At 43.4% G+C, this 25,820-nt stretch overlaps 2 protein-coding genes across 6 annotated transcripts in view; both read left to right on the top strand.

Moving 5' to 3' along the window:
* The first annotated feature begins 1,593 nt into the window (after positions 1-1,593).
* dhh (desert hedgehog signaling molecule) lies at positions 1,594-9,070 on the top strand. The gene is made up of 3 exons (XM_071347394.1): positions 1,594-2,624; positions 5,986-6,247; positions 6,484-9,070. The coding sequence occupies exons 1-3, from the start codon at positions 2,313-2,315 to the stop codon at positions 7,338-7,340; spliced, it is 1,431 nt and encodes a 476-aa protein (XP_071203495.1). The 5' UTR covers positions 1,594-2,312; the 3' UTR covers positions 7,341-9,070.
* A 2,604-nt stretch (positions 9,071-11,674) lies between these two features.
* The window catches only part of kmt2d (lysine (K)-specific methyltransferase 2D), a 46,471-nt gene continuing 32,325 nt past the window's right edge, over positions 11,675-25,820 (top strand). For 4 of the 5 annotated variants that reach the window (XM_071347390.1, XM_071347388.1, XM_071347389.1 and 1 more), the window contains exons 1-17: positions 11,675-12,313; positions 15,776-15,852; positions 16,233-16,344; positions 16,746-16,957; positions 17,271-17,386; positions 17,776-17,938; positions 18,125-18,296; positions 18,577-18,691; positions 18,992-19,170; positions 19,378-19,691; positions 19,892-20,751; positions 21,145-21,294; positions 21,518-21,634; positions 21,884-22,003; positions 22,172-22,276; positions 22,518-22,699; positions 23,047-23,211. In XM_071347390.1, the coding sequence (XP_071203491.1) occupies positions 15,804-15,852; positions 16,233-16,344; positions 16,746-16,957; positions 17,271-17,386; positions 17,776-17,938; positions 18,125-18,296; positions 18,577-18,691; positions 18,992-19,170; positions 19,378-19,691; positions 19,892-20,751; positions 21,145-21,294; positions 21,518-21,634; positions 21,884-22,003; positions 22,172-22,276; positions 22,518-22,699; positions 23,047-23,211 (3,131 nt within the window). In that variant the 5' untranslated portion in view covers positions 11,675-12,313; positions 15,776-15,803. Of the gene's footprint in view, positions 12,314-15,009; positions 15,390-15,775; positions 15,853-16,232; positions 16,345-16,745; positions 16,958-17,270; positions 17,387-17,775; positions 17,939-18,124; positions 18,297-18,576; positions 18,692-18,991; positions 19,171-19,377; positions 19,692-19,891; positions 20,752-21,144; positions 21,295-21,517; positions 21,635-21,883; positions 22,004-22,171; positions 22,277-22,517; positions 22,700-23,046; positions 23,212-25,820 lie in introns of those variants that run through there. The other variant, XM_071347387.1, reaches the window with a different exon arrangement.

Here is a 25,820-nt window from a genome sequence, read left to right as displayed (position 1 = left end):
TCCTTCCTCTCCCTTTTAATGTCTGATGAGATGAAATCACTTTTCTTTTTGCCAACCACATCCTCTTCCCCCCAAAAACTATCAATATCGCTGATTTGTTTTGGTTCATATGAAAGGAGTTTCTTCTTTTGATTGAGCCGGACTGTAGCATTCCCTACACTTGTCATTATGTACTGTGATATCTCTCATAGGCGCGTCTCGGCCTAGACGGCCCAGCCCTGGACTTTCCTCCATGTTGATCATAAGGACAGGAAGATGGAGTTGGCAGTCCCCACCTTTCCATTCCTTCAACATCTTCTCCAACCTTCCAACCAACGTCCCTTGCGTTCCCTCTTTGGCCCGTAGCGCCATCTCAGTTTTAGTCTCTCATATCCATTTGACAATTCAGAGAAATCACAACTGTACTATATTCACTATTATGCTGTGACCGTTTGTGTGATTTTATGTAATAGGTAACAATGTCTCTGTATCTGGTTGAAACAACCTTTGCATACCGGGAAAGAATGAGAGGCACATGAAAGTGATGTATCAATATCTATGGGGTCATACACAATGTGTCATAGGCTAAAGGGCTCTCCTAAAAGACTAAATTGTTGTTAGCGGCAGCACAGGGCATTATAGTACAGCCAGTATAATGTATCCACTGGCAAACAGTGTTCAGGAGATTTTCCAGGAAGCTGGAAGGATCTGGTAATGACACACTTTGACCTCTAACCTGTTCGTTTAATATTCTATAAATAGTAAGAGGTATCAGACTCGTAGAGATACAGATACTGACATTTAGCGTTTCTTAATCACCCCTTTCATTGTGACAGTATCTTTCCACTTTTTATGACTCTCAAATCCCAGCTATTGTTCTGCGATGGATAAAAAATAATATGCTGGTAGAGCCAGCAGTGGCCGGGGCCGGTATCTTGGGTGAGCTGGGTTCAGGGTCTGAGGCGGGCTGTGGGGCCACAGTGTCAACCTGGGTCTCAGAAAACAAAGGAAGGCAACTCTGGAAGCCAGAGAGAGACAGTTGTGTGTGTGGCAGATATAGGACGGGAGTGACTTTCTCCTGCTCTTACTCAGCCTTTCTGTAATGGACCCTCTTAACCTTCCATCTAGGCTATAATAAACCAATAATAGAGTGATAAGTGGTGGGGAATCCCTCCAATGATGATCTGTGGACAAAAAGCATATCAAGTTTATAGGGATATCAGGATTCAAATCTAACAAACTGGGTAAATGTGTAACAAAGTATATTTTATTAAGTTATACAAATAGGAATATGGTTAGTTTATTGTTTAAGTCATTTCTATCCGATGTTTGTGTTAAATGTGTTGTTGAACAAGTAGGCTAGTAATCCCACTGGTTAACCTCTCCAAATGTGCGTAATAAGTTACCAACATCACCATAATGCGTACGCCTATACGAGGTTATCTTCATCTCTGCCTCTAGTGGGGAAAATCCCGGACACCTACTGTATAACTGTATAACAACAAAGTCCGGCAATAACGTAAGTGGGCTAATCATGTATCGCTTGTAAAGTTGAATTGGAGGCGTGTGCTTTCGAAGTGGGAGAGCGCATAGGAAGGGAGGGCAAACTGGTCCACACACCAATAAGAACCCAATGGCTGGGGCACCGCGGACAGGAGCGCTTCAACGCGACACGAGACACAAGTAGACGGACAAAACCTCTCGAGGTGCATTGCTGAAGGCAGGAATGGGATGAGATTCAAAGAATGCCACTCGGAGAATTCGCAGGGCAGATATTTCACAGAGACGCAAAAGTGAGGTGCGAGTCAGGTTTGCGCATCGCTACTGAAGTGCCCGGGGACTGGAGAGAGAGGCAGTAGGTAGGGTGGCTGGACGCACGAAACACCTGCTTGGTAACAGGTAGCCTACCACCAAAGACGGATAAGGATGAGATCTATTAATTTTTCATGAATTGTGAACAGAAAATGATAAATTCTGGAAAGGAAAATTGTTTAAGTGCCAAATTATTAGGAGAAGCAATTAACAAAACAAACTACATTAGAAAGATAATTTAAAAAAAAAATACAGTAGTGAGTAGAGAAAATGAAGTTAATTTAAAGTATCAACATGGGTTTTACAGAAGAAGTTAGTTTATATCCTTTCGGTGTGGATTCTGATCCATAATGGCCAACCTTGCTCTATAGAAACATTATAACTCCTTTACATCCCATGATCTAGAATGGACCACCACCAAGATTTGACCACCATCATTCAAATGCTATCAGGTGCCTGAAGCGGGGCTTGCTCAGTGGGCACGGTAGGTCACTGATACTAGGGACCCAGACCTCTCCCCAATGAAAGTGTCCTCCTGGTGGGTAAGCCTGGCATGGCTTGGCCTGCTCGCCATCTACACATGGAGCTCCCTGGTCCAGGGGTGCGGGCCAGGCCCTGGGTACGGCTTCCGCCATAGGTCCAGGAAACCCACCCCCATGCCTTACAAGACCTACTTCCCCAAACTTTCTGAGAACAACCTGGGTGCCAGTGGGAGGTCAGAGGGCAAGATCACACGCAACTCAGAACGCTTTAATGAACTGGTGTGTAACTACAACCCTGATATCATCTTCAAAGATGAGGAGAAAACCCTTGCTGACCGCTTCATGACCAAGGTAAGACTGGTTCAGACAGTGTGTGTGTGTGTAATCGTTAGCCAAGTTCAATTATCTGATTGTACACAAAGTGTAACTACTTCTGTGCCCCATGGGATCCACTTGGTGCCCTTTCACTTCATCCATGTTGAAGACTGTGTGTACAGTAAGTGTGGTCAGTATAAGGTACAACTGGTTCAGACTTCAGACAGTGTGTAATGGTTAATCTAGTTCAATTATCTCCAGGTTTAAGTTTGATTTTATATGACATTTACTGTGGGATCACTTCCAAGGTCACAGACCCACTTGGTGCACTTTCCATTGACCCTTGAAACTCACTGGTCACTCGTGACTGTGTGGCACTGGTAAAGTAATGTAGTTAGTATTAGACAGGCCAGTAGGTCCTTATCACAATATCATAGATAGAGGATACTCCTTCAGTGCAGGGAAACTGGTTCCTTGTGGCAGCTCATAGGGGAAATCCCCCTGCTGGATGATTGATTAACTACAGCAGGTAGTTGTATACACCGATGTACGTGTTGCTCTATTCTCTAGTCTGATAACTGGTTGTTAAATGAACATCAGTTTATCTGCATGTCATCCCTACATTTACAATTTTAATTATCCCATGAAAAGTTGATCCAATAGTGGATTTACTGTCATGGCCTCCGTATTAGACAAGTTACTCACAGTATTTTGATGTGAACTTCTTTTTCATCAAATAGGTCCAGTTCTGGGTGTCCATTTTTTAAAGTTACACTTCCCCTCTATCTTAAGATGGGGGGGGGATCAGGATGTAATTTAATATGACTCTCTGGAGAATGCGCTCCAACTCGTGATCATTTCCCCTTAATCTTTAACCAAAGTCTTTGTTGCTTGGTAATAAAACGATTCCTCTGGTTCCACTTGCCTGCTCTGTGTGTGCTTACCAGGAGGGATTCATAGGTGAGGCCAGGCATGTAACCTTGCATAGTGTACATTAGCGTCAGGTATGCAGTATGAACATTAAAATATTATCAGGACTGGCGAACAGGAGTTGAGACAGTCACAGAGACACAGTCACAGAGACAGTCACAGAGACACAGTCACAGGAACACAGACCTCTCTCATATCTTGTATCTGACCTCTTTAGAATATCAAGGAAGCCACAGTGTGATGTTGGTATTCTGAGTTGAGGCCGTGGAACAATAGACATATTGTCATTGCTCTCCGAAAAAAAGGATTCCAAAGAGGTTCTGCGGCTGTCCCCATAGAAGAACCCTTTGAAGAACCCATTTTGGTTCCAAGTAGAATTCTACCTGGAACCAAAAGGGTTCTACCTGAAACCAAAAGGTGTTCTTCAAAGGGTTCTCCTATGGAGACAGCCGAAGAACCCCGTTTGGTTGTAGATAGTGTATTCTCAACTTCTGATGTCAAGTGAGAATTGATCAATATAGGCTACAAGAGGCGTGGGATATTTAAAGCATACAATAGGCCTTCTGTAATCTTCAAACTAGTTGTCAGAGTCTTAAAATGCACCATCATTAGTAACATCAATACCATCCTTCACAATTGAGCATTACAACGTTTCTAGTAGTAGGCTACTCTACACTGGTGTGGTGATGCTTGGAGTCCTTTGTTCGCTCCTGACTGGTTGTATATGATGTGAATCTATGTTCCTTCCTTTTTTTGAATGATTGTACAGTATTTGTGATGGAAATCTGTGGTCCAGTGTGTGCATGCCCTTCTGATGCCCAGTCTGAGGACCAGCGTGTGTATGTGTGCATGTTCCTGTGTGTGTGTGTGTGTCTTCGTCAGTGTGTGTGTGTGTACAGTATGTGTGCATGTGCCCCTTTCTCTGACCAGATGTGAAAGACGTTCTTTGTGTAGGGTTTTGACACTCAGAGGGGTCGCCTATACAAAATTCTCGCCTGCTGAAGTAATGGCACCGTCGGAAAAGCCGACTATTGTAGTTCAATAACAATGAATCGCCTCTCTTCAACGGCATGGCGAGAAAAATGTAGCCAGTTTGTTTTTTGTCCCTCGTTCTTTTCTCACTCTGGCTGTCACATTCTCAAGTGCATGCCCATACATTCCTCCCCTCTCTCTCTCTGCCCTCTCACTTAGTCTGAACCTGGCCTCCTCGCTGTTCAGCGTCTCTCTGCCCTCTCACTTAGTCTGAACCTGGCCTCCTCGCTGTTCAGCGTCTCTCTGCCCTCTCACTTAGTCTGAACCTGGCCTCCTCGCTGTTCAGCGTCTCTCTGCCCTCTCACTTAGTCTGAACCTGGCCTCCTCGCTGTTCAGCGTCTCTCTGCCCTCTCACTTAGTCTGAACCTGGCCTCCTCGCTGTTCAGCGTCTCTCTGCCCTCTCACTTAGTCTGAACCTGGCCTCCTCGCTGTTCAGCGTCTCTCTTGCTCTCTGACTCTGAAATATGGTAAAAAAAAAAACTCTGTTCCAACTTGCTGGTAATTGGGACTTTCAGGAGCCAATCTGTAAGAGCCTCTTAAATAGAGTTAGCCTCTGACATGACATCTCGCAAACTGCTATTGTGTGACATTCAAACATAATACAGTATGCATCACTGGGTGTCAGAGTCATGATGTTTACATTTCTGATCAAATGTCTCAAAGGTGACACAAAGACATCATGACTAAAACCTTCTGAACTAGAGGACGGCCTTGATTATTCCCTCACCCTGCAGAAAAAGGCCAAGGAATGTTCTAGAATGGCTACAGTAGCTTTGTGTTCTTATGCTCTGATTGTTTGAGAAAGGTTGGAGAGGGGTGGCAATGGCCTTTACAACCACTGAACACAGGAGAGACAAATCTGATGATGTCAATGGAGACAAACGTTACCAAAGTTATTCTATAATCTAGGCAGAGGTGATAGGAATACAGTTAGTTACTGAAGTGTTGTTGTATTTGGTATTGCTTTACAAGGGGTTGAATGTGACTGTGTGAAAAGTCACAGTGGGTGAGGTAGACAGAGGGCTCACAACTACGTTCGGTCTCAAGCAGTTCCTTTTCTCTCGTTAATGAATGATCAAGCCAGTCTCTGTTGCCTCAGCTCTAAGGGGTTTCATACATGTCGATTGTCCTGGAGTTGCTATCTACATTACGCTGAAACTACTCGTCAATAGCCTAGTAATTCTCATGAGAATATGAGGGCTAATTGAATTGAAAGCGGTCATGTTGCAAATGAATTACTATTGACATACAGTATAACTACACTGTAGTTATTGTATCAGCATATTCTCTACTCTGTCAGTGTTTATTTTTCAAACTAATACAGTATATAAGTGTTGCTCCAAATAAACCCTTACTCTTATCAGTAGCATTGTCTTGAATAGTATCATATTTTCTTAATTCAATGCCTCTCCATCCCTCTCTCCCTGTCCCTCAGCGCTGTAAGGACTGCCTCAACAAGCTAGCCATAGCGGTGATGAACCACTGGCCTGGGACGAAGCTGAGGGTGACAGAGGCCTGGGATGAGGATGGCCATCACCCCCCTGACTCTCTTCACTATGAGGGGAGGGCCGTGGACATCACAACGTCGGACCGCGTCCTAGACAAGTACGGCATGCTAGCCCAGCTGGCTGTGGAGGCTGGCTTCGACTTTGTGTACTATGAGTCCAAGCACCATGTGCACTGCTCTGTCAAAGCTGGTAAGTCAAGTGGGTAATAATCGGCATATTTAATACGACAGACATCACCATCACATTTCTTGTGATTTGCTTTAACATGTACACTATGATATCTATTCCAGCCATTTCCCCCCATACAATCATATATTAAGATTAATATAATAACATTTTCATCTGAATCTTATTATATCACATCAAGGAAATAGTGTTTCAGTCATCTGAAGCCTTTCTCTACTGACTTGGATTCCTCCCTTCAGATCACTCAGTGGCAGTGGAGAAAGGGGGCTGTTTCCCCGCCTGGGCCCGGGTGAGTGTAACCGGAGGCGGACAGAAGACCCTGGCGTCCCTGGAGTCTGGAGACAGAGTGTTGGCCCTGTCTGAGTCAGGAGACATCGTCCTCAGCCGTGTCCTTCTTTTTTTACACCAGGACCATGAGAGCAGGTCCACTTTCCTAGTCCTGACCACACAAGATGGCCACCGCCTTGCCCTTACTCCCCACCACCTGGTCTTCCTGGCCCCCCATTACAAACTCCACCACAGTGAGTACCAGGCTCGGTTCGCCAGTAGAGCAAAACGGGGAGACAATGTACTCGTCCATGGAGCAGACGGTCGACTACAACCATCTCGGATCGTTTCGATATCACAGGAGGAAGGGATGGGAGTTTACGCACCCCTGACTGAACACGGCACTCTGTTTGTGGATGGGGTGCTGGCATCCAGCTATGCACTTATAGAGAACCATAGACTGGCACACTGGGCGTTTGGGCCTCTGAGACTGCTGCTCTCGGTCATCCAGCTAGTTCGGGGGGAGGTCACACAGGGGGCGCATGTCACAGAAGCAGAGAGAGAGCACACGAAGACGCCCACTCACTGCAACACTCACCAGAAGAGCCTGAGAGTTTGGGGGAATCAGAAACTCAGCAGCCCAGGCGTGTATGTGAATACAAACACTTCCGACAGACAAAGTAATTGGACCTCTGTACCCATAAACAGAGACATTGAGGGAGGGAACTGTGACTCCGTGCGAGATAAAGTTCTGAGTGTGCACTGGTATGCTAGGCTGCTACACCAGCTTGGACAGATCTGTCTAGACCCGGAGACATTTCATCCCTAATATAAAATATACTGTACTGTTACATTTACACCGTGTCCTACTGAGATACATTTCCACTAACGCTCATTCTTTTGCCCCATCTCTTACTGCTGCAACCCAATTTTAAACCTTATGCACTGAAAGGGCGTATTTGCATCTTACTCACTGGTATTTGCATTGTAATGTATTTATATATTCACATTGTACCTCCTCTTTTACATTCAGTAAATGTGTTAACGGTTGTTTGGTTATGGTGACTGAAGAATCGGCCCGTCTTCAAAAGGTAACGCTTAAAATGTGTCATAAAATGGTTTTATACAAGTTCATTCCTGAGAGAAATGAACTCGTCATAATAACTACTGCATCAGCATAAAATGTCTATGTATTGTCAAGAATCCATTGTATATGTATCTAATTAAGATAACATCTATAAGTCAACAGACAATGTGGTTTTCCTATTTACTTTATCATTCTAAAACAATGAGGAAATATGAGTATGTACCAGAAACAATCAAATATTTATTTTTGTACTTTCTGAATCATAATATATAAATGTAGCAATTTATACAAAACGAAAATGTAAAACGCAACATGTAAAAGTGTTGGTCCCATGTTTCATTAGCTGAAATAAAAGATCCAAGAAATGTCTCTCAAATTTTGAGCACAAATTTGTTTACATCTCTGTTAAGTGAGTATTTCTCCTTTGCCAAGATAATCCATCCACCTGACAGCTGTGGCATATCAAGAAGCTGATTAAACAGCATGGTCATTATACATTATTTGCCCCTTGTGCTGGGGCCAATAAAAGGCCACTCTAAAAAGTGCAGTTTTGTCACACAACAATGCCACAGATGTCTCATGTTTTGAGGGAGTGTGCAATTTGCATGCTGACTCCAGGAATGATGTTAACGTTTTGAACAGAGTGCCCCATGGTGGGGTTATGGTATGGGCAGGGATAAGCTACAGACAATGAATACAATTGCATTTTATCGATGGCAATTTGAATGCACAGCGATCCTGAGGCCCATTGTCGTGCCATTCATCCGCCGCCATCACCTCATGTTTCAGCATGATAATGCACGGCCCCTTGTCGCAAGGATCTGTACACAATTCCTGGAAGCTGAAAATATCCCAGTTCTTCCATGGCCTGTATACTCACCAGACATGCCACCCATTGAGCAAGTTTGGGATGCTCTGGATCGACGTGTACAACAGCGTGTTCCAATTCCAGCAACTTCGCACATCTATTGAAGAGTGGGACAAAATTCCACAGGCCACAATCAACAGCCTAAAACTCTATGCGAAGGAGAAATGGTGTTCTACATCAGGCAAATGGTGGTCAAACCAGATACTTACTAGTTCTGATCCACGTCCCTACTTTTTTTTTTTTTTTTTTTAAGATATCTGTGACCAACAGTATTCCTAGTTATGTGAAATCCATAGATTAGGTCCTAATTTATTTATTTCAATTTTATGACTTCCTTATATGAACTCTGTAAAATCTTTGAAAATGGTTGCATTTATATTTTTGTTCATTGTATTTGAATTATTATAACTATAGCCTTGCTTGTTATTTGTTATAGTGCCTTTTATTTAACAAAACAATCATGTATTATTTTGTAATGTAAACCCTGCAAAACAATAACCCTGCTTGTGAATGTAGATTCTCTGTTAAATCTTTCCGCCTCTGCTAGGATTTGGGTTACAAATTACATGTACCGGAGACTACATGAAAAACTAGAGAAATCTGACCAAGGCCTATAGTCATTTTTGGAGATTCCGAACTACAGTGGGAGCTATGTCTTGGTGCCTGTTGAATGTAGCAGAGCGGGTTAAACCTCAGACATCCAGCAGAACTGTTGGCGTAGTTGACAGTAGTTAATAAGAAACCCAGACAGACTTAATATTCTCCCATGCTGACCTCTCTCTCTCTCTGTGTGTTTATCTTAATCATATTCTCCATCCTGGCTCCTGGGAAATGGAATCTCTATGTTCCAATTCTCCAAGTATTTTACAAGTGTATGTGCAGCTTGTTAATAGCGCATGTAGTACCAGTGAGTTGTGGGTTAATTTTTAAGTCAACTTTTTATTCTCCTTTGTACCATGAACAAACCAGTCCCTTGTCTTATTTGTCTCATTTATTTACCTTGAAATGTTCTCTTCTCAGCTCCTTTATCCTCACAGCGTGCGCACACACACACACACACACACACACACAGTGTATATCCCAAGACAAGTAATACAAAGGTTACACACCCCCTTGTGGAGGACCTGAAATCATGCTTGTGAATTACATGTACTTTACAGTCTTTTTAGCTATTGCTCTTATACCTGTGTAATAATGCCATAATTACACTAGTAATTTGTTATTAATAAAATAGGAATGTACATAAAATGCAGTAATTTAATTGCATAGCTCCATCCTCATTCAGCCTCCTTCTGGATACCCAATAAGTGCACTCTAATTAAGATGGACCTAGAAGAAGGGATAGCCTAACTGTTGAGAGCGGTGTTTGTTTTGGAAATCATAGAGAGAGCGAGAGAGAGGAATAGAGTAATAGGGTTGGGGGAGGTAAAAGGCGTACGAAACTAAATAAAAAGGAACGAGCTGAATGTCATTGTTCTGGTTAGCGTTGGGTAGCAGACAGCTGTGGAGGTATTCTATCCAGGGGATTATCCTTGCAGAGATAGAAGGGGCAGATGGGAACGCACAGACCGATCAAATCAGACCAATGGGAGAAGCCCAATAACATAATACCACCCACCTTTTACCATTGTTGACCAATCACAGCACAGTGTCACAGATTAGCACAGAATCCCAACCAGTCCCGGCCTTCCAAAATCCAATCCAATCCTGCTAAAGCCGAATGGGAGTTCGGTAATCCAGCCAAGGCCACCATTAGTAGGCCTATTTTAAAACAGCTTTTTAGTTATGAAAATCAAACCAGCACAACCAACTAACCATTACATGGTTAGTTCACAACGAGGTGGTAGCTTAGCCTAGTGGTTAGAGCATTGGACTAGTAACCCAAAGGTTGCAAGATCCCCGAGCTGACAAGATCTGTCGTTCTGCCCCTGAACAAGGCACTGATCCTAGGCCGTCATTGAGAATAAGAATTTGTTTTTAACTGACTTCCATAGTTAAATAAAGGTTAAAAAAAACAAGCAAACTGTTCATCTGATCTGAGAGAATAGCAGGTCTTTCAATAGAACGTTTGACAGCCTGCAGTGCATTGATTTAGGCATATTCATTAACAAAATGGACAGACATTTTCAATAACGAATGATCTGGGTAAAATTCAGTATGGTGAATGGCTGTGGGACATGTACACGTTCCTGTCTTTCATGTGACAAAGCCCATGTATCAGGACTCAGGAGTGAATGTTGAGACATGTTTGTTGCATTCAGTGTATGTGTGTTTGTGAAGACCAAGATATAGCATCAGGGCCTTGAATTTGTTGCACACATCCAGAAAAGAGGAATCAGTGATGCCTATCTACCTAGAACTCAGTAGAGGAAGGACCAAATGGCCAGAATAAGCATTCTGGATGGGCTGAAGACACTTATTGGTCCAAGCAGGTACATTATAGCCAAGAGGGAGTTGCAGTGAGAGAGCACTTGATCATTCATACTTGGAACTAAGTGAATGGGGCAGAATTAGCTTTCTCCATCCTGAACATTGTTGCCATGTTCATGGACAAGGGCATGGTAGTGCATGGCCAGGGTACAGGAATCACCATGGAGATGCAGGCCATTATAGGCCAGTGCTATTGGGACAGTAGCATACTGGGACTCTGGGAGGAGTGAAGGGGTCATTCAAGGCAAGAAGCCTACCTGGAGAAGTAGGATTTAATCTGAGTATCAGTGAGAGAAAGAGGCAATTATAGCATGTGTGGAATACAATAACCTCTCAGACAATGAGCCAATGTATCTTCCTCAACTCTACAACATAGCCAAAGCAATCACATTCCATTATTGTTTCACGTGGTCTTCAATACATTTCCCACAACGTGCATGGACATTGACCAGGCGCAGTTTTGCTTCGTGTTTAGTAATTGACATTGGTCTCAGTCAGATGATCTGACATTATGGAGTAAAAATAATGGCTTCCAAAATTTCGTCCCACGCCCTTTAAACACATTACTAACCTGCCACACACCGACTTCTATTGTAAAATTAGGATAAACTATCCACTAAAATATTATAATCCTGAAAAAGTTAGATATATTGTTGGCTTTGAGCTAACCTAGCTAGCTTTCCAGCCAGCAATTTGTTGTTGCGCATGCAAATGTCCTCCCTTGCAGATTTGAGATGTTTGTTTGACGTTGTTGTTATTAGCTTGCTAGCTGCTAATTTAGCTAGCCACTTGACGGAACACACTCGTGTGGATTTGTTCAATGAAGTCTAAGTGAAAGTGATCCGGACAAGAGTAGCTAGCTAGCTAACGTTCAAGGCGTCAAGTGTCTTAAACATTGTTTCAAATATTGCCTGAAAGTTTAGCACGCTAATAAATCGAGATAATGCCTAATTGTGGATCGAATATCGGATGCAAATTTACTGTAATCTCCGGACCAGCAAGCTGCTGAAGCTAGCTAGTGTCGTTAGCCAGTTACCTAATTTAGTTAGCATCAACTACTGAACATTCTCCACCTATGTTTCGAAACATCGATATTCATTGTGCATTTTCCCGGAGGATTACAATTGCAGAATTGTCGACCATTGCTTTTTGTTGAATTAGTTTCATAGCGTTTTAGCAACTGTATCAACTCTGCCTCTCCAGCTCCGACCGTGGCTGGCTAGCTAGCTAGCTAAGCTAGTTATCCAGCCTGCCGTGCCACCCGCTGTGCACTTCCCCCACTCACCTCCTTCTCCAGCCGGGTAGCTTTAGCTAGCCCGCTAAGTAAAATGAGACAAGCATCAACTATTTAACTGTGTAGCCTGCTGCAAAATGGATTGTAATCTGATGTATGAAGACACAACCATCACATTGTAAGGTGAGTTGTTTGGTTGAATAACTTAACAGCTATTTGACGAATCCATTTCCCTGACCTTTAATGCTAACATTAGCTAACTAGTTGATTAAGGATGGCCAATCGCTAACGCGTTAACTACACTGACTAAATTCGCTAACTATAACTACCGCTACTTCGACTAGTTAGCAAACGACTTGAATTTACTCTCTGCTAACCTAAGTTAGCTAACGTTACATGCTTAGCAAGATAACTAAACATAGCTAGCTATGTTTAGTTAACTGTTGGCCACCCTTATTATTTCAACTGCGTAGCTAGTCAACTCAGTGCCGTAACGTTAGTTGGCAAGCGACCTATCTTGTTTCCTAGTTAGCAGCTATGTTCATTAATCATGTAGCTAGTTTACCCAACGGTTAATTCAAACAACCTTTGGGGTTGCTGTTTTGGAAATATGAATTGTTGATTTTAGCTAGTAGTTGCCTATCAAGTGGACTCAAGTGTGTTATTCTTGGTTAACTAACGTTAGGCAGGGTCATTGTTTGGCAATAGCTAACTAGGTCATAAATCAGGGTCCATTCAGACAAGCTAAGGTTAGCTGGTTAACTTGCTACTAGTAGTTAGCTCGGTGTGCTACACGAGTTTCGTTCTAAACGTTAACAAGTGACTGAAATACGCTGTAAACGGAATAGGTAATCAACTAATTTAGCTGTGTCGTTGTCGGTGGCTTTCAGTTCTGTGTTTATAGTAATCATAGTGATCACTGATATATTCTAGCTAGTTATTGGCTTGGTTACAAAATGGCTAACTAGTTACATGGCCACCCTTTACAAAAGTCACAATACAAGATACGTCTAATTGTATCCTATACTGTATATTAGGTAACAGTCTCTTAGGGAAATGGACCATTCTGCGTTATTCCAATTATACAATTTGATATACTAGTTATATGTGCTTACCAAGTAACTTGCTACCTCAACTCCACGATGATTTCATCCACAGAGTTGCTCGCAGATTAGTTTTTGAAATGAACCTCTGACTCCTTCGATTTGCTATGTAGTCGATACTTAAATGTACACTGTTAAACCTTTACCGTGTAGCTATGTTTGTCCTCTGTTGCGTGGCTTTCTTTGTTAGCTGAAATCCATACTTTTTAATTAAACCTTGATCAAATACAACCACCGACTTTTCCCCCTCATTGCTGTTGATATAAAATGACAACTCAACGCGAATGTGCATGTGCCAATTGCATCTCAACAAGGACTCAGCCAGTAGTTGTATTTGATTGTTTTATTACAATGTATGGATTTCTGCTAACAAAGGCGTGCAACAGAGGACATAGGTACACAGTAAGGGTTTAAGATGTACGTTTTGAAGTATCAACTGCATAGCGCACGCTCAACTCTGTGGATGAAATTATCATGGAGTTGAGGTACTTGGCAAGTTATGTGCCTACTTCATGTTGATGTGCAAATTGTAGCCATCTTCCTAATTTTCATTGCAAGAAGATGTGCAAATTGTGATCTGATTCTGAACACAACCAGCTGCACTGGAATGAGCAATACTGTGGCTTGCTGTAATAAACACAGGTATAGCCCTAACACAGGGATTTGTGAGTTTGTCTTACAGTAGACCCAATATAGTAAAACAAATTGATGAATGGGATACGCCAAACACAGGAGGCTGCTGAAGAGAGGACGGCTCATAATATCTGGAATGTAGTACGCTATCAAACACATGGAAACCATGTGTTTGAGTTCTATGCTATTCCGTTCCAGCCATTACTATGAGCCCGTCCTCCCCAATTAGGGTGCCACCAACCTCCTATGACTCCAAAGCCACACATCACTACATACAATTAATTGTACGTTACATAAATTATGTGGAGGCGAGGTACATTTGATTAGTTGTTCACTTCACAGTAGAGAAGGTTAGGACATGGATATGATTTTTATTTTACCTTTATTTAACTAGGCAAGTCAGTTAAGAACAAATTCTTATTTACAATGACGGCCTAGGAACAGTGGGACAGATTTTTACCTTGTCAGCTCGGGGATTCGATCTTGCAACCTTTCTGTTACTAGTCCAACGCTCTAACCACAAGGCTAACTCCTGCCCAATTAGCTGACTAAACTGCAATGTTGAAGGAAGTTTCTGATGAACTCCACCAACGGAGTGGAGCAGAGACCAGGCTTTGTGAAATTCAGCTCTGACTACATTGATTCGCCCAAGATAAATAAATGTACATTATATAAACACTAACCATGTACCTATGTTTGTCCTCTGTAGTTGCGTGCCTTTCTTTGTTTTAAATCCATACTTTTTCTATAAAATACAACCACTGACTGTTTCCTTGCTGAGATTCAATTGGCACATGCACATTTGCGCTGAGCGCTATGTGATTGTTTGATATCTATACTTTTTCAATAAACAAAGGCACAACTACAGAAAACAAACTAACTGTTGTTGGGTTAATTTGGGCTGCAGCCATTACTGGAGGTGGCATAGTTGTGTGACTTCAACTCTCACTAAATATGTCATATTGCTACATATTGGAAAATGTAGTCTACATGGTTAACAAATCGATTACTCAACAATGTAATATTTTTTCACTGTACCTTTAGTCCGTATAATTTTAGCGGAACTCTGCTCCACAGTGGTATGGCTTCAGCACGAAATTGACACTGTTGCAACAGGAAGTCATGTACACGGAAGTTGTATTTTCTTTGTGTATCTCGGTTTAGGGTTGTTTTATTTAAAGAAAACAACATTTTAAGTTCCTATATTTTGTTCTTTTTCATACATGACTTGTGCGGGTTTGGATTATGTATTGCTGGCAAAACAAAGATTGAAATGTCTTCAAACATTTCTAATATATTTAGCTAGTCACCGAAACGCTATTTTCACGCAAATAGTTTGCGAATCACGGGTAGCCAGCTAGCTACTTGGTTAGCAAGAGGGCTATCAGTTAACGACGTAGCTGGCGGTTTCAACTACATTTGAGCACATAAACAGCCATATTCATTCCGATTGATTGGATCGCGGTCAATCGATGACGTGTATCAAAATGATGCATTTAGTATCCCAATGCAAATAACTAAAGGTTTGTATTGAATTAGTTATTTTCCTACGAACGTTAACTAGTTATATTTAGACGTCTCTCTTGGATTTGTCAGTCGTCTGAGGTTATGAGATAGCCAAAACAGCCAACTGACGTCGGCTGTCTATTTAATAATCTAGCTATTATAGCTACTGCAACAATGTGAAATATCGAGCTTCTGCCCTGCACAAAAGGAAATTGAGCCTCGCACGATTTTGCGATTGGAAGTCCGATAACATAACTGTGACAACCGGTAGTTGTTGGTTTTTCCCGCGTAAGAATATGTAGTAAATCATGTGCATATGTAATGTTATTGTTTATTTTGGTATATAATAACGTGGCTTGTCTCTAATATAATTCGGTGACTTTACTGTTTGTTTATGTTTCAGGTCTCTGTCAAGGAGATCAGCAGAGGGGATGGACAAGCCGAAATCAAACTGCGAAGAAAATGTCTCTGATCCGACAGGTACAATGATATATGTGCTGTGGTCAGAAAATAGTAGTTGTTGATAATTTGAATCATTTTCAACTACACACATTTGTTTTATTTCAAGGCTTCACAAATGTATAATGTCAGTTTCATTACTTCCTCTGCAACTATTCTCCAAGAAATGCTAATCTAGCTTCTATAATGTAGGTGTTATTGAGCAGATTTGATTTATTAGAACATTAATCAATAGATATACCAGAATTAAATTGTCGTTGCACATTTTTTTGTAATAGATTTTCATACAGTAGCCTGTATAGGAATCTTCTTCTCAAAGGTTATCAGAATGCCACTTACTTTAAAAAGCAATATCCATTGATAAAAAAACATGTGGACTAATGTTATGATTCCTCACCCAGCTGATGAAAGCGCCCCTACAGAGCAGCCAGTCCCCTCAGAGGGGGAGTCAGAGGCCCCTTCTGCTGCAGAGGACATGTCGGACACTGCTGCTGCCACTTCCAACACACATGTGTAAGTCCATTTTTAGATGTTTTGGGAAAAAAATTTCTTCAACATTTCAAATGACATTTATCGGCACATTCCAATACCAGTCACACACCCAGATGACATTCTCCACAAAGATTTTTAGAGTAGACTCCCATTGGTCTGCTAAGAGGTGATGAAACTCGTCAGATCATGAGGGCCGTAGTGCACTGCCCAGCATTACATGGGAGATGTGAAATCAGAGGTGTACTCCCAAATAAGCTTTGCTGGATTTAAGTTGTTAATGTTGAACTATAATATGGAATGTAAAAGTATTGATGTTTGAAGTGAGTGCTATAGTCATTTTGCTTCTTGTTGACCTGCACATTATTCCTTTTTTGCATCCCCTTACCTGCATGTTATTAGTCTGACACTGTCTGTCTGCACAGGGAGAGCAGCGTGAGGGCTTGTGCTCTCTGTAACTGCGTGGAGCGCAGCTTGCATGGACAACGGGAACTCCGACATTTTGGGCCATCTTCCTCCCGGTTGGCCCTTGAGCCCGCAGCTTCATCACTGCCAGGGCCTGGGAACGATGACCTTTCTTCCATCGGATTCTCCAACTCCGACGCATCCTGTCTGGCAGCACAGTTGGAAGACACAGGTGGGACTCCACACATCACTTTTTTATTTTATTTTGTTTTACTGAAACTGTTTTCTTGGTCAGGTCTTCCTTGAGGTAGAGTTCTTTTGACCTCAGTGGGATTAGGAAAATAGAGGCTTAAAAAAGGGTGGGGGGGTGGGGTGTGTTACTAATATGTTACCCACTGGGGAGCTTGTACACGCAGTGCAGTTTACATAGTAAGTCTATCTCCAAACCCATATTATAAGGCATTTTACAGAAATTCCAATTATTGATCAGAACAGAAGCCAGAGACCATACAGGTGTAGTATCTGATTGTTAATGTGTTGAGCAGGGGGTTGCTGGGTGCATCACTGGTGTGCGCTGTGGTCAGATGGGGTGAAGCAGGCGGAGGAGGCTGAGGAGGAGCTGGAGAATGTGGACAAGGCCGTCATCTCAGGGACACAGCGGGTAAGTTGACCACTCGTAGATGACACAAATGACAAATGCCTTTATAGATTCCAGGACTCGCTATATAATGTTAACAATTGTTGCTGACCAGAAGTTTTAAAGAAGAACTCCACTGAACACTGATACAAAGCTGTGCAGGGTTCTGGGCTGTTCTGGGTTCAGCTTAGTGTAACATAGAATGTACCTGCCATTAAACCTGCAGGCACCTTCAGTAATGGTTTTCAGAAATTCTTAGGAAAGGAAAAACCTGCACTCTCAATAGTATTAAGAAGTACAATTCATTTGAATGCTGTGGTTCTATATTCTCTCCTCTAACATTTCTTTGTTGTAGCTCAAATTCTTCCCTCTAGTGTCTCACCCTTAACGTTGTCTCTGAACCTTCTGTTTAGCTGTGTGAATATTGCAAGCGTCTGGGTGCTACCATCCGCTGCCATGCTGAGGGCTGCTCACGGTTCTACCACTTCCCCTGCTCTGCTGCCAGCGGCTCCTTTCAGTCCATGAAGCTGCTGGCTCTCCTCTGTCCAGAGCACATAGACAAGGCTGAGGAGATGGGTAAGGACACCTCCCAATGTTGAGGTCCAAAGCCCCAACTCGATCATTAGGTTATGCTCTGTAACTGTGAGGTACAGTATGTGTGTGTGTTTGTGTGTGATTTGGTCACTCGATCGTTTGGTTGGTGTCTGTATGTGTGGTCACTTGATCATTTGGTTGGCTAACTATGGTTTGTCTGCCTTCCAGCGGGTGAGGAGGCACGGTGCGCCGTCTGTGACTCTGCCGGGGAGCTGCTGGACCTACTGTTCTGTACGGGCTGTGGGCAGCACTACCACGCCGCCTGTCTGGAGATCAGCGCCACGCCCATACAGAGATCAGGGTGGCAGTGCCCAGAGTGTAAAGTGTGCCAGACATGCAGGTGAGTGTCTCCTTGCTGTCCCAATGGGTAATCCATTTTTGAACTGGAAAAATCGCTCTCTTTTTACATATACACTTCTTTTTTTTGTTCACTGGATTGATGTGCCCTCTGGGAAACTGTGAAACCATCTACCCACATGCTCCAAATTAGTAGGGGCAGGGGTTTCCCTGATCATGGGACTTTTTCAGGAAAACACTCTGGGCTGTTCTAGTCTATTGCATCTTAGAAACAATGCATACAGCTGTTACTGAATCAAATCACGTTCTCTCTCATTTTCCAGGCAACCAGGGGAAGACTCTGTGATGTTAGTATGTGATGCCTGCGATAAGGGCTACCACACCTTCTGTCTCCAGCCAGCCATGGTCTCTCTTCCCTCCGACACATGGAAGTGCAGAGTAAGAGTGTGCTGAACCGGAGCTGATATTGCTACTCCTGCCGTAGTCTCCTCTGTTAGGAAAGGAGACTGCCCTATAATTGAAGTCCTTACCCATGTGTTGACAATAAACACATGTTACTGTAAATGGTTAAAGTTATTCATCTGTTTATTTGGAGGCTTTTTAAGGACAATTCTGTCAGTTAAAGTATGAATATGCGAGAATATAACCTTTTCTCGGTGAACGTATCGGAAAATAATCACTGTGTGTTTCCTGTGTGAATAACCTCTTTAATTTCCCGCGGTGTATCCCCCATCTCAGAGGTGTCGGGTGTGTACGGACTGTGGTGCTAATGGTCTGACGCAGCCCGGCTCGGCCCAGTGGTTTGACAACTATGCCGTGTGTGAGGGCTGCCAACGTACCCGCAGTTCTACGTGTGGCGTCTGCGGCAAAGTCTCGGAACCACCAGTCACTCTGCCGCGTTGTATCACCTGCAACAGGTAAGTCTACCGCCTCAGAAGGAATCAATAAGTAAATCAATCAATCGAAACGATTTAGAACGCCTTTCTCATCGAGTTAACAAAATATTTGACAGTAACCCGGCCTAGACCCTCAGCCTAAAGAACAGCCGCAGTCATTGCTAACTTTTTATGTAGAATTTGTCCCACCTTCGTTCATTCTTGACCATTCCTCTGTCATCGACCTAGGTGGGTGCACAGTGAGTGCTCCTCTACGTCGGAGCCACCTGAGGAAAAGTGCATCTGTTCGCTCTGCCGAGACAGAGAGCCTGCGCCAGACCCTGTCACACAGACTGACGGACAGACGGACACAATGGAGATGCAGCCCACAGAGGCGGGGTCCGAGGTGACGATAGAAGGACGGACGGACACCGTTGCCGAGATGACAATCCAGACGGACGCAGCAGCTGAAGTTCCGATGGAAAGGCAGACGGGCGTGTCTGAGGAGGTGACGATAGAACAGGCGGAGACCAAGACGAACGAGGAGGTGCCCATGGAGCTGGGTAGGTTGACTTGCCTGTGTTTTGTTGATGTTATACTTGATAAAAGGGAAGAGTTAACAGTTAGCTCCATCTCTGAAAGAGCGGCATGACAAACTCTACCCGCGTTCTTACCTAAGCCATACAATTTTTTGTGACGCGCGATAAATGGTAGTACACAGAGTGCATGATGGGAGTGGTGAAGCTGACTTTCTTTTCAACAGGGACGGAGGCTAAAGTGGTAGAAACGACTGAGAGCACCATGGAGGCGGGGCCTCAGCTGGAAACGGAGGTAGTCCCTACAGAACAGCCCATGGTCCAGGCTGAGGTTACAGAAGAATGTCAAACAACCGAACAACAGGAGGCTCCTAGTTTACCTGTGGCTGTTGCGGAAGAGAGAACAGAGGATGTTTCCAACCAGATGCCCCATCCCCAGGTCAGCTATGTCCCTGTCCTTGAGTCTCCGGAGTCACCAGAACAGCAACCACCGCAGTCACCAGAACCAGCACCAGTAGTGCAGCTCGGCCCTGACCACAGAAAGGAGAAGGAGAGGGAGGAGGAGGTCAAGCCCTCAACAGAGCAGCAGTCTACACAGGAGGAGGAGAAGATAAGCGGTGAGGGCATGTCTACCACCAAGCCATCCATTTGGGACTCGCCAGAGTCACCGACCCCTCCCATGCAAGAGGCGGAGCATGTTTCCATGGACACAGATGAGGCCGGGCTAAAGGAGGAACGCTCAGGGTCTCCCATTCCTCCTGCTCCACAGGCCGACACACAGGAGGCTGCTCCTTCTACTGTGGACATGGAGGACAGGGGGACTCACTCTGAGGAGGAGGAGTTTGTAGAAGAGGAGGAGCAGCAGGGGAAGGAGGCAGACGGAGAGGGTCATCATAGTCATCACAGAAGGGTCAAGATCAAGCAGGAGCCCCAGGACCCCACGGAGGAGCAGGAGGAGACGAAGCCTGATCAACTCCTCCTGGATGAGATGTCCAACCAGAGCCACCAGAGTCACGGGGACGAGAGCAGCTCTGGCTTCCTGGGCTCCCCGGCCGAGAACGAGGCTGAGGCAGAGCCTGACGCACAGGTACTGGGGGCAGACACATTGACATTTATAAATCACGTTTAAAGCTTGGCCTTTTTTTAAAGGGAAATCTGCAGTTCAAACAATAACAAAGTGTCACCCTGCTACTGTTTTGGTAAAAAGCTGAGGGGTTGGAGAAATGTAACCTCTCAAATTCATGGACAGAGCTATAGATACAAGGACTGACCATCCAGTCAAAAAAATGGATGTAGCAACCGCAGAGTGCCCTTTTAATCAGTCATTTTGTTGTTTTAGACATCCATGGAGTTTTATGTTTCTATTTTCATCCCTTTTACTGCTTCTCGTTTGCTTTTACTGTCATTTTATTGTTTTACTGTTTAGTGTGTTTTGTGATTTTAAACGCACTTTGAATAAAGCTCGATTTTGATTTGACAGCTGTCCATGGAGCTTAGCCTGATGCCCACCGGACGCTCGCGTTCCGACTCCCTGCTCACTGAGACGGACGACTCGCTGCCCTTTGACCCCCTCAAACCAGACGGGGAGAAGAAGAGGAGAGGCTCTCCGGGACGCTCCCGGGTCAAACAGGTATGGTCCAGTAACAAGTCGGTGTCCATAGACAATCAACACTCATTCAAAAGTCTAACTCTGTCATAGGGCTTTTGTTATGATAGGCCCATTTCACAATGACGTTGAGGTTACAATATATGTTGGCCAATGGCTAGATGCAGTGGTCTTATTCATCAGTTCTAAAACCTGTCAGTTATTGTATGTGATGAGGTACTGACACAGTTGGTGTTGGTCTTTTTAGGGGCGGGGCAGCAGCAGTTTCCCGGGGAAGCGGCGCCCTCGCGGTGGTGGCGGTGGGAGGGGCCGTGGTGGAAGGAACCGCCTCAAAGCCATGGCCTCCTGCATCGACGCCTTCCTGGTGAGTAAAACCGATCGACGACACCGAAACATTCAAATGTAATTTATTCACTAACTCGCTCACTCACTCACTCACTTCATTATGTCATCAAATGTCGACATTGAACCTTACCATAGACACAAACCACAGCGGCAATTTGTAGAATGTTTGGAACTTGATCTCTGTCTAACGTTCATTCGATACAGATCACTTGATTGTAACTTGATATCAGAATGTGATTGGCTCTCTATGTGTTATTGCTTATCCCAGCTGAGCATGACAGCAGCAGACACTGGACTGAGTAAGGAGGAGGAGGAGGGGGAGGAAGATGAGGCTATGCAGAACACGGTGGTGCTCTTCTCCAACACCGATAAATTCGTCCTGCTTCAGGTAATTCTGGTCTCATGCTTTTCAGTTTGATATTTTTCCAGTTCCCCTTTGGCATGTACCATGTCAGACAATCTTAGACATTTTTAAGCATTTTCACTGTAACCTAAGCTGTCTGTGTTTTCCCCTTCTCTCTTTCACCTCCCCTCTCTCTCTCTCTCTCTCTCTCAGGACATGTGTGTGGTGTGTGGCAGTTTTGGGAAGGGTGTGGAGGGGCAGCTGTTGGCATGTGCTCAGTGTGCACAGTGTTACCATCCATACTGTGTGAACAGCAAAGTAAGCAACTTCTTTATAACATCTTTATACAGCTAGTCTTCCTGATAATGTTACGTAGCGCTCCTTTCGCAGATGCTTTGCAATAGGCCACTGTAAAGAAATAAAACAAAGGTTCAAGAGTTACTAGCCTCTGGCTTCATCTTGATGCCATTTTCAGAAATCAAACGTGAACTGTTAAATGTTTATTTTGTATTTTTTTATATTTTTTACACTGTATCCCCTCTTCTCCTTCCTCCTGCAGATGACTAAGATGATGCTGCGTAAGGGCTGGCGTTGTCTGGAATGTATCGTGTGTGAGGTGTGCGGCAAGGCCTCGGACCCGGCCCGCCTGCTGCTGTGTGACGACTGTGACGTCAGCTACCACACCTACTGCCTGGACCCACCCCTACACACTGTACCCAAGGGGGGATGGAAATGCAAATGGTAAAAATTTATCCCAGCTCTCTCTCTTCAAATATACCCATAAAGAAGCAACGACAGCAAATCTTTCACCGTGATAGCCTGTTCAGTCATGTTTTTGGGACTGAATAAGGTTAAAGTGTAAATTCACTTCACCAGAATCTGCATAGTATGCACACACACAAAAAAAGTCCTGAAGCCTAACTTTAAAAGCTCAATGTCTGTCTTTTTACTTTCTGTTTCTCGGTTACATCTGAACTTATACGTTTTCACGAACAACCAGCAACAAGAATTACACCACCATTTTGAACATTTTGGTAGTGTACTTGAACCTGATTGCTCATTGTCCTTGTTGTCTGTTCCTTGTGTAGGTGTGTGAGCTGTATGCAGTGTGGTGCCAGCAGCCCGGGGTTCCACTGTGAGTGGCAGAACAACTACACCCACTGTGGCCCCTGTGCCAGCCTGGTCACCTGCCCTGTCTGCAGGGAGAACTTCATGGAGGAAGAGCTGCTGCTGCAGTGCCAACACTGTGACAGGTGGGTACCACTCATTACAACTACACAAACATACATACAGATATCTGGAAGGTTGTTGAGATAAAGATACTAGTACACTACCCGTCAGAAGTTTGGATACCTACTCATTCAAGGGTTTTCTTTATTTTTACTATTTTCTACATTGTAGAATAATAGTGAAGACATCAAAACTATGAAATAACACATGGAATCATTTAGTAACCATAAAATTGTTAAACAAATCAAAATATATATTTTTATTTGAGCTTCTTCAAAGTAGCCATACTTTGCCTTGATAACAGCTTTGCACACTCTTGGCATTCTCTCAACCAGCTTCACCTGGAATGCTTTTCCAACAGTCTTGAAGGAGTTCCCACATATGCTGAGCACTTGTTGGCTGCTTTTCCTTCACTCTATGGTCCAACTTATTCCAAACCATCTCAGTTGGGTTGAGGTCGGGTGATTGTGGAGGCCAGGTCATCTGATGCAGCAGTCCATCACTCTCCTTCTTGGTCAAATAGCCCTTACACAGCCTGGAGGTGTGTTGGGTCATTGTCCTGTTGAAAAACAAATGATAGTCCCTCTAAGCGCAAACCAGATGGGATGGCATTTCGCTGCAGAATGCTGTGGTAGCCATGCTGTTTAAGGTTGCCTTGAATTCTAATTAAATCATCATACCACCTCCTCCATGCTTCACTGTGGGAACCACACATGCGGAGATCATCCGTGCACCTACTCTGCGCCCCACAAAGACACGGTGGTTGGAACCAAAAATCTAAAATTTGGACTCATCAGACCAAAGGACATATTTCCACTGGTCTAATGTGCATTGCTTGTGTTTCTTGGCCCAAGGAAGTATCTTCTTGTTATTGGTGTCCTTTAGTAGTGGTTTCTTTGCAGCAATTTGACCATGAAGGCCTGATTCACGCAGTCTCCTCTGAAGAGTTGATGTTGTAATGTGTCTTTTACTTGAACTCTGTGAAGCATTTATTTGGGCTGCAATTTTTGAGGCTGGTAACTCTAATGAACTTATCCAGTTTCATCATAGTGTTTGATGGCTTTTGCAACTGCACTTGAAGAAAGTTCTTGAAATTTTCCGGATTGACTGACCTTCATGTCTTAAAGTGATGATGGACTGGTGTTTTTCTTTGTTTATTTGAGCTGTTCTTGCTATAATATTGACTTGGTCTTTTACCAAATAGGGCTGTCTTCTGTATACCACCTCTACCTTGTCACAACACAACTGATTGGCCCAAACGCATTAAGAAGGAAAGAAATTCCACAAATTAACTTTTAACAAGGCACACCTGTTAATTGAAATGCATTCCAGGTGACTAATTCATAGAGCTGGTTGAGAGAATGCCAAGAGTGTGCAAAGCTGTCATCAAGGCGAAAGGTGGCTACTTTGAAGAATATCTAATATATTTGTTTAACACTTTTTTTGGTTACTACATGATTCCATGTGTGTTATTTCATAGATTTGATGTCTTCACTATTCTACAATGTAGAAAATAGCTAAAGACACAGTTGAAGTCGGAAGTTTACATACACTTAGGTTGGAGTCATTAAAACTCGTTTTTCAACCACTCCACAAATTTCTTGTTAACAAACTATAGTTTTGGCAAGTCGGTTAGGACATCTACATTGTGCATGACACAAGTAAAATTTTCAACAATTGTTTAGACAGATTATTTCACTTATAAGGTGTATGTAAACTTCCGACTTCAACTGTATGTTTGTATGTACAATTGAAGTCGGAAGTTTACATACACCTTAGCCAAATGCATTTAAACTCAGTTTTTCACAATTCCTGACATTTAATCCTAGTAAAAATTCCGTCTTAGGTCAGTTAGGATCACCACTTTATTTTAAGAATGTGAAATGTCAGAATAATAGTAGAGAGAATTATTTATTTCAGCTTTGATTTCTTTCATCACATTCCCAGTGGGTCAGAAGTTTACATACACTCAATTAGTATAAGGTAGCATTGCCTTTAAATTGTTTAACTTGGGTCAAACATTTCAGGTAGCCTTCCAAACGCTTCCCACAATAAGTTGGGTGAATTTTGGCCTATTCCTCCAGACAGAGCTGGTGTAACTGAGTCAGGTTTGTAGGCCTCCTTGCTCACACATGCTTTTTCAGTTCTGCCCACACATTTTCTATGGGATGAGGTCAGGACTTTGTGATGGTCACTCCAATACCTTGACTTTGTTGTCCTTAAGCCATTTTGCCACAACTTTGGAAGTATGCTTGGGGTCATTGTCCATTTGGAAGACCCATTTGCAACCAAGCTTTAACTTCCTGACTGATGTCTTGAGATGTTGTTTCAATATATCCACATAATTTTCCTCCCTCGTGATGCCATCTATTTTGTGAAGTGCACCAGTCCCTCCTGCAGCAAAGTACCCCCACATCATGATGCTGCCACCCCCGTGCTTCACGGTTGGGATGGTGTTCTTCGGCTTGCAAGCCTCCCCCTTTTTCCTCCAAACATAACGATGGTCATTATGGCCAAACAGTTCTATTTTTGTTTCATCAGACCAGAGGACATTTCTCCAAAAAGTATGACCTTTGTCACCATGTGCAGTTGCAGAACGTAGTCTGGCTTTTTTATGGCGGTTTTGGAGCAG

The sequence above is a fragment of the Salvelinus alpinus genome, chromosome 17 (assembly GCF_045679555.1).
Source record: "Salvelinus alpinus chromosome 17, SLU_Salpinus.1, whole genome shotgun sequence".
NCBI classification, from domain to species: Eukaryota; Metazoa; Chordata; class Actinopteri; order Salmoniformes; family Salmonidae; genus Salvelinus; species Salvelinus alpinus.
Note: the sequence above shows the minus strand (reverse complement) of the source record. Positions and strands in the feature narration are given on the sequence as shown.